Here is a 19,168-nt window from a genome sequence, read left to right as displayed (position 1 = left end):
CATGCTAGATGAGTAAGATTTATTAGGTACATTGTGGAAACCAGTGCAAACTGCAGGCTTCGCCTTAATTTGAGTTTTGTCTAACAATCAGTAGTCCTATGGTTACCATGCCCAGTCAGACGCTGACTGGAGATTAGGTCACCATAGGGAACACAACACAAGCGTAACCTGAAGGGAACACGTCGTGGTTGACAACTGTTCTCTGTGTCTTTAAAAGGACAGCCAGCAGTGAACACTTTACTCACAAACCAGACTGCCCAATAAAGAGAAGAACTAACGGTCAACACGGTGTTTTCCCTTCAGGTAAGTTTGTAGCTCAGCACGAAAATGATAACTATAATTATACCTCTGTGTTATTAGATTTATTGATATGAACTTCGAGGATACAGATATTTAAAATTGAACTATATTATATATATCTGACTCTGAATGTATTGTACGTAAAATATTCTGATTAGGTAGTTATAATGACTCACAAACCGGACTGCCCAATAAAGAGAAGAACTAACGGTCAACACGGTGTTTTCCCTTCAGATTATTATACAGAACACAACAATATCTAAAAGTATGCAAAATATATCGGCAGTAGTATTTCTGATTTCACAGTTTTCCCTGTTCACGCCATACAGACAAATCTCCACAGACTCAGGGTTTCACTGTAAACACTCCCAAACTACTGAATATATAGACAAATGTAATAATGCACCACGTACACACTTACACCACCCTTACAGCATAATGTGAGTGGGTGCTGGTCCGGTGTCATTGGCATGGCGCTTCACTGAGGCAGCGCTATAATCATGTCGGCAGGGTGATACAGCTATTATATTACTGAAATAATTATTCATTTACTTGATTGGTGTTTTACGCCGTACTTGAGAATATTTATATGACGGCGGCCATGCTTATGTTTGGAGTGAACCGGACAAAGCCCGGGGATGGAGGGGTGTGGACTGCAACCTAACCGTTCAGTTAACGTGGAGTATCATCTGAGAGATGAAAGTTTACGAGAACACGGAACAAACAAGTGGCGATTGCTACTGGTATAACGTAGCCCTGGAACAAAGAAATAGCTATGTCATCTATATGGATTAGCAAGGGATAGACTGGCCGCTACGTTTCTGCTTCATGTGGATACCTCGGCATGTCTAGCGATGGTGTTCCAGTAGATGTTGGCAAATGTCTCACTAAGTCGTTCTCCATTTTGAAACCTACATAGCCTACATATAAGAAGATATGTCACAAAGTGAGTGTCAGCAAGGAGATTAAATTGTTCCACTAAAGTTCCACCAACAACAACTTTGGTATTATCCACAACCGTTCACAAAATGAATCTGAGATGTCTTACCTGTACCTGTGCCTATACCTGTGGTGTATTCTTCCAAACCGCTTGGATCTAGGCACTGAGTGATCAATCTATGTGTCAAAACAGACATTTGTACACCAGCTGTGCACCAAAATGGAAGTATCAGGTCAATAAGGCCAATTCCCAAAACGACAACAAACCATCAAAAAAACTAAGAAAGTTAATGAAGTACGAAACTCGGACGGAATCATGCAAAGAGAAGTAGTCAACAGTTTTCAATGATTTTGGAAAGACGCTAGTTATGTTTTAAGCTAATGAGTAAAATCAGGATTTAAATAGCGTATAACTTTTAGATAATGAAATACGTATCTCAGTGTGCCCAACGTCGCGATCAAATTCAACACGATGAATATACCTTCCCTAGTTGTAGCCAAGAGTTAAGCCGAATTAGACACAGTCATGAAGCAAAGCGACAGATATTCTGGAATCTCTGTCAATTATTCACTTACAAGAGAGTTATACCCATTGTGAAACTTAAGATACTTTGAGTGAAGGCGTTTGATGTAACAATCTAGTTTTGTAGTAATAACTTGTGATGTTGATTGAAATCGTCACATAGCATACGGGATCTAACAAATACCATGTGCAGGGTCTCTTCTTTCGCCACACTTTTGTATTACACACCTACTCGATCATTGTTTACTGGGCATGACGTCTTGTATCCGGTATATTTCAAAGTGACACTCACCATTAGCAACCCAACTCCATGCATATTGGAGGAAACCGGAGTGCCCATGCAGGGTAAACCCCCGAACTGTGGCAAGTTACTGACGAACTTTAGTACAGGTATGCGTAACATCTTAGCGCGAACGGCCTCACGCGAGAGACATTAGACACATGTTGTCACCAAGGCCCCAAATGCAGTACCAAATGTACATTAGTCACTCTCCAAGGCCGGTTATCAACCTGTGCCTTGTTTGTCCTATGAAAGCGCCTCTGACTACAAGGACACTGCCCACTCCCCATCTACTGTTAATATATAATTTTATTAAACAGTGTAATGTTTAAGGCCTTATTCAGGAATATTTTATGTACTTTTACGATTACGGTCACATTTAATTAAGCGGGGAAGAAATCGGTTTTTTGGAGTAAACTGCGGCAGCGTTTTTAACAAGTTTAAAAACTTGTTTAAAAACCTCTAAAACGGTAAGACGGGAACCCGGGGCCGACTCTGGAATGTCCGAAAACCAATGAGCCCTAGAGAATCCACGATCCAGAGGCTTACAGAATAACATTCCATCAACGCTCTTTTTGATCCGTGGGATTAGGACCCGTTTTACAACGAAATGAAACTAATGCGTCAAACTTAACTGTCACGACTGCTCACAAAGTAGACATAGAGGCCATAGATCCAGAAACAATCCTGGGTCGAGTCACACCTAAGATTTTAAAAGAGGAAGTTGTAACTTCCTCGCTTGGCGTTCAGCATTAAGGGGATAGTACAACGACTGGTTGAGCCGTATCAGTATAATAGCTCGGGCTGGGCGGATTAATTGCCTTCGGTAAGTCGTCTCAGTGAAGCAGCATTGGATAAAAGACCGGTGGAAATCCGTCCTGCGACAAGGAGGCACATTACATACACCCTAAGGATTCCTTCGTCGTCATATGACTGAAAAGCTGTTGAGTACGACGTTAAAAATCAAGCACTCACTCACTTACATAGGGGCCATGGTGACTCGGAAGTGAAACTTTCCGTTCGCTCCGCCTTTATCTCCCCCATACATATACCTCTAGCAATGAGAAATCCTCGCATTTATGTACTCATTACATGATGACATAGACACAGAACATCCATCAATTTCTCTAGTGTACAGCGAGACAGTGTGAATGCTTATTTGACCACGGTCCTCCAAATATTGCTTTCGCAAACTTCCGTATAGCATCCTGTCCAATGTACGCGTTCACAGAACTAAACGCGTCTGCGGTTAAAAGACCTCGGATACACTGAAAAGGAGTAGAAGCTGTCTATACAATCTACTGACGAGGAAACCATCTCCAGTTCTATCTAACTATTATTGACAGAATGTCTGTTTATCTGTCTCTCTCTGACCAGCACACTCACTCACTCTCTCCCTCTCTGTCCCATTTTCTTCGAAACAGGTCGAATAGCTTCGCGGCATGGTGTAAAATTGAAAAAATAACTATCAATGGAAAAAAGTTATCATTCTATTTGACAGAAAAATCTTCGTCTAAAATTATCTTCGGACTGAATTGTACAAAAATATCAAATCATAATATCATATTTAATAAATACTTTTAAACAACTCTATATTTAAATGTGAGGCTCTTTATAAGCCTTCTGTTTTTCGCTCCGCGCCGAGTTGAGATCTGTTTGTAATGATGGCTCATCCCTTCCGTGTCCTTCGCCGCTTAACGCAGGTCGCGGTTTAATTTAGGCCAAAACAAGTATAGGCGTATAACGGTATACATTTCCCATGCACAGTTCAACTGATTTGCCCAGATCTGTCAAATTACCGAACGCTGGAAAAGAATTAACATACTGTGTGTATGCTAACCTCGGCGAAGATTGTGGTAATTTTTACATGATAAGTCTGTGCAAAAGTATGTGCTCCCTACATAGGGGTAAATATATACACTTGATTTGACAGGCAGTAAGGCTGATAACAATATATAAGAAATACACTCTATTAACATGTAAATGCTGTAATAATATAATATTATAGACTGGATATGACAAAATAAAACACACAGTTTTGAACCACAGAAAATTTATGTTGAGTGTGAACACTGGGTAACACAAATATGCAAAATAAATATTAAAGTAACTCCTGCAACTATAAATACAATTATGGGAGTTTTTAATTCTGGCTGTTGAAAACACAATGACTGTTTTTGGACGAATTCGCCACCATGTGTTAAAATACAGTTATAAAAAAAATCACCGACTGTATATGTCGCTATATCTGAATTGGCTACTGTTAACATATATTCGGCTCAAAGAAGAACAAATACCTTGAGAAAAACATTTATCGTTTAGAAGATGTAAATTATTACATACGCCTTTATCATTACATCATTAAGATTGTTTAGAATGCGGGACGCTGCATATTCTTGAGTTCGGCGTAAAACACCAATGAAATAAATAATTAAACCAAGATTATTTAAATAAACCGAAAGTAGAATTGGTGAAACATTCTCACCCTGATATCGGATTGGAAAATGTATGATGTTGTTGGACCAATTCAAACATCCGGTATAAAGTTCATACAGGCCTACATCTCCATGATGTTCTTAAGGCCAAATTTTCTATCACCAATATTATCTATTTGCTAGAGCGATGTAGATGCGAAAGGGGGACAACTCTTGATGTCATAATACAATTACGCCAGACTCACGTGTGGCTTGACCTGTAGTCACGTTCCCAACGGTTGTGTGTGTAAACATGGATACACGTTCTTTAACATCGATACATTTAAAGTTAACATATTATTTCAAATTTATTTAGAAATTCACATGTAAAGTATTAAAAAAACAAATTCAAGTTTGTTGGGGCCTGAGTCTAAATAAATATATTGATTACACACTAATTAATAGAACCAACTTGGACTAAATCAAAAAGTGAATGAATGAACGAATACATGTTTTTATTACACATATGAACAGTATTCCAACTATATCTTAATGTATGGTTATACATTTTGGATATGTCAGGTTTTCATCCATGTGGATAGGCTGTAGAAAATTAGCTTTATGAAATTTAGTGTTATGTATGTTCTAAACATAGGCCTACGCAGCATCCCTGAGGAATGCAATCGGATATAGGCTATCTTCATGGTTTTATTTCATCTGATGCAAAATAATTAAGGGGGCCTCAAGGAGCCCAGGAGCCTTTCACCAATGCGGTCGATGTGAGTTTGAGTCAATCTCATCTGACGTCTGACCGTATGTGGGAATTTATGGCAGCAACCTGCTGCCGCCGGGTTCTGTGCGGTTTCCTCCCACCATAACGCTGGTCGCCATTGTATAAGTGAAATATTCTTGAGTACGGCGTAAAACACCAATTTAATTAATGCATAAATAAATAAACAAAATAGTTCATATTGTATAATCCTTAATGAAATCCATACTTTTATATCGATGACATCGTGTCGTCGTTTCTCTTGTGTCATTATGCGATCATCCCATCGCATTGTGTCATTGTGTCATCGCCTCGTGCCCTTGTGCCATCATTTATGTCCCATTGTTTCCTGCCATCATCGGTCGATACTACGATAAATGAACTGGGTACGATGGTGGCCTTAACCGGTGTCCATATTCGGCTGCATGGTTCACTTGCTGTCGCGTTCACGTTCACGTTTGCATGGTTCACGTTCGCTATAAAGAGTTGTTCTCGCCATGCTCAGTTCATCGGCAGGGGGAATTTTCTGGGAATATGAAAGACTAACTCGGCGAAAACTAGTGTTTTCGTTTTGGTCTTATTTTTGTACTGGTTTTACATTGTGCATAAGCCTATATATTGATACGTATAATCCAAAACGCGAGCCGTTTGTTCAGCATGCCGAGCCTTTCATAACTTTAGGTTCAGGTCTATATATATATAGATATATGCCCTGGGTTAAATAGTGCATATTTTAAGTAAAGCTTACTTCTGTGGATTATTTTTTATACAGTGAGACATCTGGTTAAGGACACCATATATAGACGTACAGAACGCTGCACATTTGGGTTTAATTAATCGTGAGTCAGAGCATGTAAGTGTGCGTTTTACTGTGGTTTTGTAAAGCGAGCCGCCAGTGGCTATGAATTTGACTCACAGGAAGTTAAATGTCTGTCACATCTGGCTCTTCTTACAGCTTTTCTTTTCCTCAAACATCCTCTTCACGACAGCTGGTAAAGTTTTACCCGGCATATACCCATGCAATGAACACAGTTCAAAGAAATTTGGATTTACCAAAGGAAAGGCCACATATAGTCAGTTCTGTTATTTGGTGCCAAGTATTTCTAAAATAGTTTGCCGAGTCGTTTTACATGCGTAATATGCTTTATATTCAGACTAGGCAAGATAACATTGAGGATGTAGAAGCGAGAATTCCACGCTCGTATGCTCATCAACATCAGCATTTTTTTTTTTTTATTATTCGAGATTAAACCTCGCCGAACTCAAAATATTTCTCTGAAACAGGTGTATCGGTGGTGGAAAGCTAGCATATAGCGCTGATGATTTAAAGCCGTACAGTCCAACGTGAACCAGTTCGTCAAATTTTGCTAAAGAGAGTGTCGTTTTACGGGCTTTACTGCCCAGGACCCGGTTGTTTGGACACGGATTAACTAATGCTTAAGTCATATTTTATATTCAAGATCTGAGCCAAATTTAGCAGCCAATGCAATTGTCCAAAGTGAAAATATAAAAGTAGCAAATTTATTTTACTTCGCTGTTACACAATTATTTTTGGGCTAAGTATAAAACTGAATTCTTGGCTTAAAGTTAAATCTGGTATTAAGTCTTAAGACAGTTTTCAACATCTGGGCCCAGGTGTTGGCCATGTTATGGTGTTTTGGTTGTATGCACGCGTGAGAATGTCATCGTCCTAAAGCTGTTGTGCATGGTACTTCTGACGAGGATATAGATAGTTCTCCGTTTTACCCTAATATATCTATACAGGCCTGTGTATGTGTTTGTAATTCCTATAGCTGTTTGTTATGGAAGCCGATAGGGCCATTCGTGTTTTCCTTCTTTTTACTGACTATTTAGACTAGACAAAAAATGCGGAGGACGAAACAACGAAATGACGAAGCAAAAGTGCGATGTAAAACTACGAAAGGACAAAGTAAAAGTACGAAAGGGCCAGGCTAAAATACGAAGGCGCGAAGCATGCAAAACAACGAGGTCTTCCCATCTCGCCCTTTTGTACTTTCGCCTTGCCCTTTTGTCTGTTTGTTTTGTGGGTTTGTTATTTGGAGATTTGTTTCATATAAAAATACGAAAGAGCGAAACCACGGCGAGATTCCACTAATTCCTCCCTTTAATAGTTGTTCTATCTGCTTTTAAGTCGCTGAGCGCATGACGAACCGGAAGGCAAAACGTCGAAATGGCAAGGCTCCACCAAACCTCGCACTTTCGTATACTTTTGCCTTTTGCTTTCTGCTCTCGCTCTTTCGTATGTTTTGTATGGAGCAAAACTAGAAATAACAAAGGGGCGGAACAAAAGTACGAAAGGGCGAGGCGAATGTACATAACGTTGACCTGTGGGAAAACATCGTTGTTTTGCTTTGCACTTTCGTACTTTTGTTTGTCCTTTTTGTAGTTTGCCTGGTGCTTTATCTTCTCACTTTTGCCTCGTCCTTTCGTTGTTTCATCCTTTTGGATTATTTTCTGGTCTAAAAATCAGTAGGAATGACGAAAGCACTCATGGCCTCTCCCACAGTTTGTTCTTACGAAGCCGCTCGAGGAAACATTTTTGCTTTTCTTGTGTCAAATTCTCACAACTCATTCTCTTTCTCATTTCGTCACGCCAGGTATCCTAATTATGCAGTTGTGGATGGCATTTGTGCCAGTAGTGCAGTGAGTAATTCGGGTGTATGCCTATGATTTGGGCCTCTACTATGTAGGGTTATCTCAAAGCAAGTGTAGAGGAAGATGTGTATGAATAACTAACATGACAGATATCTCTATATGTCCGCTGAATAACTAGGTTTTTTAATGGCATGTTCTAACAGGCATATCATGTTTAGAGAAAAAAGAGCATTTGGTCAAAGTCGATCAAACACACAAACTGGCCTTTTGTAAATCCACACCTCAGCCAGGTTTTAAATCTCATTTAAACATAAGTATCCTTGTCCTGTGTAGTTTTGTCCAACACACGATCCCAATTACGATTTATTCCCCCGAGTATACGTGCGGTCCATCGAAAAGTGTATGATCTGGGACTGACGGGCGTTTAGAAACAAGCGAGCTCATTGGTCAGATGACAAGCTACAACACGTCTGTTTCGTTTCCATGGGCACAGCGCGTGCCGGTGAAATTAGTGCATTCAAACCGGCGTATTCATTGTCCAACACGATGATGTACTCTGTGCATACTGATTGGTGTACCTTATTCCTCAGTTAAAGTTAGCAGATGCTACTCATAGGACATACGGTGAAATCTGATTTCACTTTGATTTTATTTAAAATCTTTATGTTGATTATAGTCTTAGTTAGTATTTAGTGTATGTCAATTATACACTGTTTTCTTCCGCATGCAATTCTGGCGGTATTGTAACAGCCGAGTATCGGACCTGCCATCTTACTCAGTAGAGGGCAGGTGCGCAAATGACATCATACATTGGCGTATAGCGTTCTAAACTGAATATATCATATCTTCTTGGAACACGCAGGGACGAAACTAAAAAGATAGCATTGCGAAATATTTCAAAAACAACATGTCAGCCATCTAATGAAAGGTGGAAACTGCATGACGTGTTATGCTAGCAAGATTATGAGTGTTTATTTTTAATTATGTGGTTGGTGATTTACTTATATGTCTAAACTTAAGAACATTTCACTGTTGGTTCCAGAAAGGCGAATGAAACCAGATAAACCGTAAAGGAATTGACTATACACTTTTTTGTCAGGTATCTGATTAACCTTCTGACGTATATGCCAAACAGTAACATCCGAACAGTGATATTACTCGCATTGGCCCGACCAGGTTGCTCACTAACTGATTATTACACATTAGGTGGGATCCGTGCAGCACACAATTATACATGCACGCTGTTCAAAAGGTTTATTCATGTGGTTATGTAAACTTCCTCAATTTTACAGAAAGTTTGTGTAACGTCCTTAAGTTTAATCATACCAACACCAAAGCTTGTACATGGTCAATTTTTAAAAAATGATATTTTCCGCTTGAAAGCAAGGATTATTACTGGATATATACATGTATACACTGTTTAAAGACACGAATTATACTCTTTGGGGAATTCCATGCATACTTTTTCTGTACTACATGTTCAGAAGAATAATAAACGCCAAGTATATCTGTATGTTAGGGTATAGACTTTTTTCATGACCTTGGATCGTGAATTTATCTGAAATACACTGAAACATAAGTGATGTGTATTTATTTCGTTATAAAATCCTCTGACATGTATATATGTCTATGCCATATATTTATTCGCGATATGCACACTTCCTTGTGCAGTTTAGTTGATAATGTTTTTTTTTTTATAGATACACAAGTAGATGTTTTTCCACTTGTGTATACCAGATCAGATATTTCCTAATAGCCTTCACTCCGAAATCACTCAGTCAGTTAGACAATGAAATAATGATAAATTGATATAAGCTGATACTGTATTAGTGTTCAAGGACATAAATGTTCGGAATATTCCTCTAATCAAGGTTTACCGCTATACAGCTACCCCAGTTCACTAGAAATGAACGTTTATACTATATTAGGAAACATTCCTGGTGTTCAAATCCGTTATAATGTTTTTACCCTGTTCAACACGGTTTCATTTATACGACGGCCACGGAGGACCCCGTTACTGCCTACAATGCCATAATTTTTAAATGAAAGGCATAACCAAACTAGATATAGATCGAACTGTCAGTCTACAATTATTTTACATCACCACACGCATTTAGGTGCTCGATTACCAAAACTGTACTCCTTTAAAGCCCTATGACCGGCCACGATGGCTTAGTTTGTAGAGCGTCCGCTTCGGGGGCAGGAGATCCAGGGTCACTCTTGGGTCGGGTCACACCTAAGACTTTGAAAGACGAAGTCGTAGCTTGATTTTCAGCATTAAGGGGAAGTGCAACGACTGGTTGACCGGTATCAGTATAATGGTTCGGGTGGGGTGACTCACTTGCCTTTGGTAAGTCGTCTCAGTGAAGCAGCACTATATAAAAGAGGGGTGGAAATCCGTCCTGCAACAAGGGAGCACACTGCATGCAGTCTACGAACTTCTTCGTCGTCATACGACTGAAAAATTGCTAAATACGACATTAAACCCCAAGCACTCACTCACTTAAAGCCCTGGGAATTAAATGAACTCGACTATTTTTCCATGTAACTGTGAACCATTTGGTGAGTATCGGAAGGTACCCCTCACTGAGTTCATGCTGGTTGGTGTGGACATAACGTGCAGGATCAAGTTTAATATACTGGCTCACAGTTTTTTTAGGCCAAGTATAAAATTGATGACTCGGCTTAAAGTTAAATCTGGTACCAGTTTTGGGGCATTAGGTGTATTGTGAATATGACTGCATGAAGAACTTTAATCCAAGGTCGATCCGAGCCATGCGCAGTGTATATTGACGATCTGTTATATTTAAATAACACATGAGTTTATAGCAAAAGCTGTGATTTATTTGATTGATTTATTTGATTGTTGTTTTAAACCGTAATAAAGAATATCTCACTTATCCGACCGCGGTCAGCATTATCGTGGTAGGACACCGGGCAGAACCCGGGGGAAACCCACGACCATCCGCAGGTTCCTGGCAGACCTTCCCACGTACGGTCGGAGAAGAAGCCAGCGTGAGATGGACTTGAACTCACAGCGAGCAAAAGCTGCAAGTAAACATTCCAACCTGCAATGGATTTAAAGGACCCTATATATGCGGACTGCTATGATGGCTGATATGGGCCACAGAAAGCCTCCAGCAATACCAAGGGCGATGAAACGCGCAACTTCGCCTCTTCACATCGCCGCTTCGCCCCTTGGTATTTCTGAGGGCAGTGTGGCCCTTATCAGCCATCATACTCTGCAGATAGTAAGCCTAAATCTTACACTTGTACACTTGTACATAGACCATAGCGGTTCCCTGTCACGTGGCATTTACGACATTAAGGCTTGTTTCAGTTTTAACATTATACTACAAACACTGAAATGTGTCAGCGATACCGGTATTGCATCAAACACCTTGTTTGATAATTATCCAGAATCTTTTGTACTCTGTTTCATTAGTGTGAAAAGCCGGGACTAGAGGCCTGATAGGCCTAATTGATACACGATTCTAATAGGCCTACTGATTAAACTGACGCGCAGATATAGCATTCCTTGAGTCTTTTCTGTATCATTGAAAACTGTCCCTTACTTCATATATTTTCTTATAGTTCTTTGGTGCTTTAATTGTGCTGGACGTTCTTATGAAAAATGGTAACGCAATTATTGACCATAAGGTTTATACTAAACGACATAGATTTCTGGCGAAGTCCTTAGCCACAAGAGCCCGTCTTCACGTCATGCTCTTGATTTGTGCATGGGAGCTTACGTTGCTGGGCAAATGGGTTCATCCGACAATCCTTTTTTCGGTGATTGCCTTTTCGCCCTACAGCGGTTTTTATTCACGTTTTTATAAGTTTGCTTATAGGCTTAGATCTCGTACCATTACAGGCCTAGTTTGATGGTTGTTGTTACATGTATTAAGCTTAGAATGGCGTTAATTAAGGCCTATATTCACTAAATAACAAAGCTCCTGTCGAACCCCATCACTGTCTTCATGTCAAACGAAATTTATTTTTCTTGTTTTAGCCATAGATCTGCTGCCTATCGTTCAGTAAGTCCACGATATCTATGTAGGCCTACATTACGATGTAACGTAGGTATAACGTTCCTTTTTTTCTGAGTCAAAAGGTAATTAAATATAGGCTATCTGGTATTTTGTTAAAAAACAAAAAATGTAATTCGTCTGAACCGAGATAATAGATGAATTATCAGAATAATTGTCTTTGCTCTTGTGGTAGCTTGATAATAAAACAGCCATGCAGGCATTCATACGTAAATATTTAGTCACACAAAAATAGATATCCGCCAGCAGATCGTCGCTTGTGAGCACCGGGCTGTGAGCGGTGACTGCATGAGCCACGGAGCCCCTAATAAAAGCCCTCGCTCAGCAGTCTGTCTGCCACATAGTAAAGTTACTTCAGATGTGTAAGATCGCCGTACGTCTCGTCAGGTAGTTTATGCCCATATATGGCAAGCGGATCGAATTATTAGCCAATTGAAAATCTCGACATTTACAGCTTCAGGGGCTAAAACTGGTTCCTTTAAGTTTAGATCACGTGACTTCGACCCACCCAGCGATTTCCATTTGGATCTTCCATTAACGCTTCAAGATGGCGGACTTCGATCAAAAACGTCAAACCCTTATGATCCAACAAGATGATATCCAAGAGTTGGCTGCTGCCTTCGCCTCGGTAAGTGGACATTTTCAGAGAGAGAATTTTATGGGACTGTTCTGTTTTCAATTTCGTCCTCCATTTTTCGTCGGCTCGTCCTGAATCCACAGCTAGATGTCCCCGACAGCAGACACCGGCCTCTAACAACGTCCCATCCATTCACCCCCCAGCCGGGCCGATCTTACATTGTGAGCGTACCGTAAACTCCGCAGAAATCTACCGACTGGGTAGTTTAGATTCACATGTAATTGTTTATTAGCTGAAGATCTACGGTTATAGCATTAATAAGCTTCTGAAGAAACACTTTGGCCATGAAATTTCTTACCCAGGTGATAAAATTTCAGTGCGGTACAGCAGTAGCCGTGAACACTTTGGCTAAAGTGCTACAACAACGTCACCTTACAACAACAAATCACGTTCTTGGTTCTTGGCAGAGGAAGCCAGTTCCAAGATGTCATGTTCCATGATCAAACTAGTTACATGACTTATGTTAATGTTGTTTGGTTTCTGTCTTGTAAATTGTAGGCTACATACCGGAACATAAAATATCATTTGAAATTGATTCAGGTTAACATTTGCTTGACCTGTCATATGGTATTGAATAATTTTTTGCTTCCTTGCTCAAGCTTCAGTTAATTTCTGTCAATTTCCTTCAGTTTTGTTCTATATGTTGCATTTCCTTGCTTAGGTCGAGTAAATGGCTGAGGTACAGAGCCCTACCTATCAGTTGAATGCTGGAATTCAAAATAACTTCCTGCTTATTGACTTAATGTTGCCCAGGTAATATTATAACCATGATTAACATAAAGACAGTCATACAGGCTTGGCATGGCCATATATACACACAGCTCTATCAGATATTTAACGAAAATGGGCACAAAAATATATTTTATCATCAATATCACTGATCTGTCTCTTTCATCAAGATCGTAGCTATGTTAAAATAGTGGGAAAAGTTGATTGAATAAGGGAAACATAATTTATAACTTTGACATGATGTATTTTCATATATCCGTCTTAATATCTTTTGCTTTAGTATCAGTGCTCATAGCACATGTACTAAAACTCCAAGTTTTTTAAATTAAAACCTTCATATGATACAGCCAGTGTTAAAGGTCACGGCAATATAAGGAAATAAATCTGGGCCTTAATAATTGTGATGTCAGGGTAGCAACAGTCATAACTCCCTTAGGTCAATCTGCTGTGAAATGGGTCGTGTTTTTTCCCCAACCCCCGTTAATTAGCTTAGGTCACCAGGTTCGTCAGTAGGTTGTGTTTAGGATGAGTTGTCTGTGCCTGCATGAAGTTCCCACTACATAGGCCAGTATTGATTATCAATGGATTGGCAGTTTGATGGTCACCTTAGTTATCATCTAATAACAACAATGGTTAGATTCATCTCTGCCAAACCAGCAGTACCAGTAGCAGATGTACGCATATGGTCTGAATAGAAATTCATGTACACGTACATATACTTTATGAAATTTTCATGAAATTACGTAACTACTGATAAACCTATGAATTAAAAGCATGTATATGTGTATGTGATATGGAGTCTTCTTACAATAATTGGAACATTTATTCATTTGTGTCTAATTAATTAGAGGAAAATTAAATTTTTCAGATTTTTTATTGGCTAAAAGATAGTAGATCTTCATTTTATTCCTGTCATACATTTTGTACCCATCATACATGCATGATTTGATGTTGAAATGGTCATGTCTTTGTTCAAGAGCACTTACATCTGGGCATTTCACTCCTGTGAGGCAGTGTCATTAGCAGATGGCTTGGTGAAAGACAATATGAGAATTAAGATTTAGGGAAATGAACAGTGGGAATATTCTTAGAGCTAGGGCTGATAATATCCGGAAATTATAGTATGTTATACCACAGAACTATCTGCACATGATATGTAGATTGTGAACATTAGCAAAGCTGGATTTGAATTCACATGGCTATGAAGGAGTGTTTGGTATAATAAAATCCCATGTTATGTAGATAATGTTTTCACTGCCCTGTTTGGTGCGAGTCAGGCATATTGGTGTGAGTAAATCAACAAATGCCTGGATATCTGTGGTCTTGAATTACTCAAGTAGTAGTAGTAGTGAACCTTAATTTCTGAGATTTAAGTTGCTGTATCATTTAATTAACCCTGCATTGTTCCAAGTCAATTAATGTGGAATGGTTGATCGCAATACTCTTGAGTTAATCAAATCTACATTTACCTTTAATTTACAATGGGAGAGGATTTAAATTATATGTATATATCAACTAGCACACAGACTGGTCAAGGTTGAATTAACAGTGGTGTAGAAATGGCTATATTTCTAGACAGGCTTTATTTTGTAAAGACCAGGATGGTGTAGGCCATTTTAAACTAATAATAGTCAACAGATTTTGAACAAGCTGCAAAGTGCCTATAGTTGACCTGTGGCTGCTTGTAGGAGTATGGTGCTTAGTCAGAATATTGGAACATTCCATTGTCTGGCAGGGTTTGTGTGAAGTTATTTGGGGTCTTGTCTCTCCTCACTCCCTTCTCTCTTGTTAAGTGTAGATCCCTGTTTGTTGTGATTCCAGAGAGTGGTAGCTGTTGACACAACTTACAACAGGCATGCTTCCCTCCGCATACCTCTCATTGCTGGCCAGCCACAGTTGCTTCCATACTTATCCCTCCATGCTCCTCTGGGTGTTAAAATTGCAAACAGAAAACTTTCACCAAGCTTGGGCTGCAAAATGTAGTCTTAGGTTATAGGGATTTTTGCTCAACCTGGGTTTCCTGAACGTGAACAGTTTCTGTTGTGTGTGTAGTACAGTGTGGGAAGCCTATTCCACGTACATGACTGAACAGAGCTCCGTATTTCAACTGTTCTTTGTCATCGTGGTCAACTGTTCTTATATTTCGTCTTGAATATCTTCAGTAGAAAACCAAACCTACCAGAAGGTAGTGATGTTTATCATGTAAAGTTGGCTATGTTTCAGCATACATGTACATTATGTATATTTACAACGTTCTTATCCCATGCAGTGTCAATATTCAGACGATGAGCAAATTCTTTATTGAAAAACTAAAGAAAAAAAATTTATTTGACTGGTGTTTTACATGCATGCTTATATCACTTACATTTGGCATCCAGCAGTGGGGGAACCTTGGAAAGACCACGAGATAGATGCGCCCATTTGTAGGTTAAAAAACTAGGATAGTATGAGCAATAGTCAGTTCATGCATAGTTTATTTGATATCTCATTCTTCCTTACATTTCCCTTTGCCTATGAGAGGTTGAACCAGAGGTTTGGCAACAGATTGGGAGGAGGCCTATTGATGTTCATGACGTATTTTTTCCCTCCCAAAACTCAAATGACACAAAGAACGAGTACACTTAATGGATTACAACTGGGTTCTGGTTGGAGCATATTAGATTGTTGTAGGTGTTTTTCGTGTACGGTCAGTTAAATTTAGCTCTGGACAGATTTAACAAAGAGGCTTCAGTTTGCAGTGTGACAATATCACATTTATGATTTTATCTGCTGTAATCCTATTGTTGATTCCTTATCAAGCCATTGGCTCCTGTGGAAAACTAAACAAATGCCAGGTTTAAGGCTTCATCCCTGAGCTGTCAATGCCGGGCTTGTCACCCACTGGGCTAGCACGGCTAACTGAGTCTTAAAAGTCGGTGATAAAGACAAACTTGAGGATACTTTCACACTGGAATCATTAAGGTGGTAACTCGTATTCACACAGCTTCTTGTATTAGTCACTCTCAGAATGACATACCTCTGTATTCCAGATACATGTATAAAGTTCTTAACTAATGTCCTTGGGTTTTCTTATCTTTTCTCAGTGGATCTCTTCCTAGCAATGTAAACTTTCAATAAAGTTAAGGGTACATGTAATTCCCCGATCAAGTACACACACTAACCGTCATGAAAGTGATTGTCACAATCTTTGATGATGATTTTTGGATGAGGACAGCAAATGATTCAGAAATTGTCTTCTCGAGGAATCTGGATTGTAAAGTACTTCGTCCAGTCTCAAACATCTTGGTCACCTGGATGTACTTGCCTGTATGATTATACATGTATGTAGATAAGCCAACAGTATACATGCATGACTGTGTACAGTAGCTTAACTTGGCTACAGGGATCAGAGTCTGATTCTAAGCGGGTCAGTATCATTGCATGAGCCACAGGAAAATAGATTATAGTCTGCCTCAGTTGAAATCTGACCTTGACCTTAACAAATGTCAACGACAGGGTCGTCCTGACCAACATATTCATGTAGCAGTGAATTTGTGTATGAATGTTTGTGGATGCATGATGGATGATCAAGGTGAAGGCTACATGCTGTTTGTGATTTGTGTTTGCTGCAGGACTTTTATACATGTATATATATTGTAAGTTATGTCGCTCACCCTATCAGTGGTTGTTCGTATGCAGCAAATCCTTGTCTGCTTGACACTCACAGCCTATCCTGAGTTCGCTTACAAGTAGCTTGAGCATGGCATATTACTTGATGAACTGCTTATCCATTTTAACTTTGAGGTTTATGTCGGTCAGTGAGTAAAATTACTGAAAGATTAGTGAGTTCACAGTTGTTGTTGACTTTTGCAGAATCTCCCCAGACCTTGATGATTGAGTTTGAGTGTTCAAATCCAGCCTTTTCAGGTTTGGTTTAAGCTTTATATCAGTGGAGATTTCTGTTGCCTGTTCTGGGGGCAATGGTGAAAATCAGGTTCTGGTTTTCATTTCCTGTAGACTTGACACATGCATACAATAGCTGTACACACATGTGCAGATCTGAAGCTGTAACCCTGAAACTGAAAGATATTGGTTGTGGCATAATGATGGTAAATTTCCTGTCTTTTGCTGAATACATGTACATGAAATTCAGAAATACATGTACAAATCATGAGGTACATGTATATGTATGTACACTTGTACCTGTCAAATTTACTAGCTTTGACAGTCATCACCTAAATAAACACATTAAGGACATCCTGGCTCAGGCCTATCTGAAACGGCAGTTTAAAGGCAGGAAGTACATATGCAAATTGGTTTCTGATTATAAAAATAGAAGTATCGTTTACTTGACATTGTTTATGATTTTAATGGAATATATGAGCACATGTCAACCAGTTGCACTTTTATTCCAATACAGTATACTTGCATGACCATATGAGGTTTATTTATTTAGTTCATTGTTTTTTTTCGCTGTATTCAAGAATATTGCACTTATACGACGGCGGCCAGCATTAATATGATGGGAGGAAACCAGGCAGAGCCCAGGGAAAACCCACAACCATCCGCAGCTTGTTAGCAGACCTTCTCACGTGCTGACCATATAAGAGTAAACCACCTTTCATGTCATCGATGTTATGTCGGTACCATTTTTTACATATTTTACACACATGTATATCTGCCTGTACATTCATGCATAACAACTTCACTTTTTTTTCTATACACAGTTTCCTCACACATTGATAGAAAAATGTACATGAACACATATAATAGATGCTATCATGCTTGATATATTTGGTGATAAAAATGATGTAAAGAAAAAATGTGATGTATGCATTTTTATATGGACCATTCTGAGTGTAGAATGTGCATCAAATAAACCTAGTCTATCTAGATGGACTCAGTGTTCTATTTTAATTCTGACATTCATGGTAACACTTCCATCAATACGTCTCAAACAAATCACCACACATCTGCGCACTCCAACTTGATGGAGCCGATCTCATAGAGGTCCACGCTCACGGCACCCAAACTTACCTGCACTAAAATTACAAGTTCTTTTGTATGCCTTTTTGGATTGAGTTAAGGTTGAAGTTGTTCTTGCAGATGGGAGTTTTACTGAGTCATATCCCTCAAATGCTGTGCATTCTCGGGATGTGATGAGGTATGAAACGAGGTTCAACAGTATTAACACGAAGACGAAAGTGTTAAAGTCTTTTCTACCTCAAAAAATGAAGAAAATAGGGCAAAAATGGCATATTCCATGTTGCTGTTCTCTTTCCTTCCTCACAGAGGTCACGCATTTTCAACCAATCAGCGACAAGCTTAGGGCATTGCAGTTGACCTATATATAGTTCAAAGCTGCGTATGCATGAGGTCGCGCCTCGTTGGTGCGTGACGTACGTGTGGGCATGTAAAAGTTTACTGCACATGTGTTACAACGTCATACCATTGAGCTCAGAGTAAAGCAAATGTTCCTTTTTCCACGTCATGGCATCTGGGTGTAAAATATCACAAATGTAAAAACAAAAAAGCAATATCTATAAACTGTGCAAAATAACAGTTTTATCACCAAAGAAAATTCCAATAGTTCACTTTTATATAAATCATAAAAGCAAATCTAGCAAGTAAACAAACTCAAGTTCTTATTTGTAGAAATAAACAGTATGAAATCATATTACTCGGGAGGTAAATTGACCGGTCAGTGTGTTGCATGACACACTCAATGCTGTTTGAAAGGTCATCTCTATTTAATTTGTACATTTGCACACGGCCCGCAACTATCAGCGGGGTAGAATAATGAATTCATTACAATTATCGATCAGCATAATTCAAGGTTGAGCTCCATGCGTGAATGAAGGATAGGTGATCACAGAAAATTGCTTTCATAGGAAAATGGCTGCATTTTGGTTGAATGTACCAGGTTTCATAAA

General features: G+C 39.2%; 1 protein-coding gene across 1 annotated transcript in view; it reads left to right on the top strand.

The window, feature by feature from the left end:
- The first annotated feature begins 12,238 nt into the window (after positions 1 to 12,238).
- Positions 12,239 to 19,168, top strand: part of LOC135466427 (plastin-3-like) — a 39,308-nt gene continuing 32,378 nt past the window's right edge. The window contains exon 1 of the mRNA XM_064743885.1: positions 12,239 to 12,518. Coding sequence (XP_064599955.1) covers positions 12,438 to 12,518 — 81 coding nt within the window. The 5' untranslated portion in view covers positions 12,239 to 12,437. The remainder of the gene's footprint in view (positions 12,519 to 19,168) is intronic.

The sequence above is a fragment of the Liolophura sinensis genome, chromosome 6, assembly GCF_032854445.1.
Source record: "Liolophura sinensis isolate JHLJ2023 chromosome 6, CUHK_Ljap_v2, whole genome shotgun sequence".
Lineage (NCBI taxonomy): Eukaryota > Metazoa > Mollusca > Polyplacophora > Chitonida > Chitonidae > Liolophura > Liolophura sinensis.
This window is presented reverse-complemented; position numbering and strand designations above follow the sequence as displayed.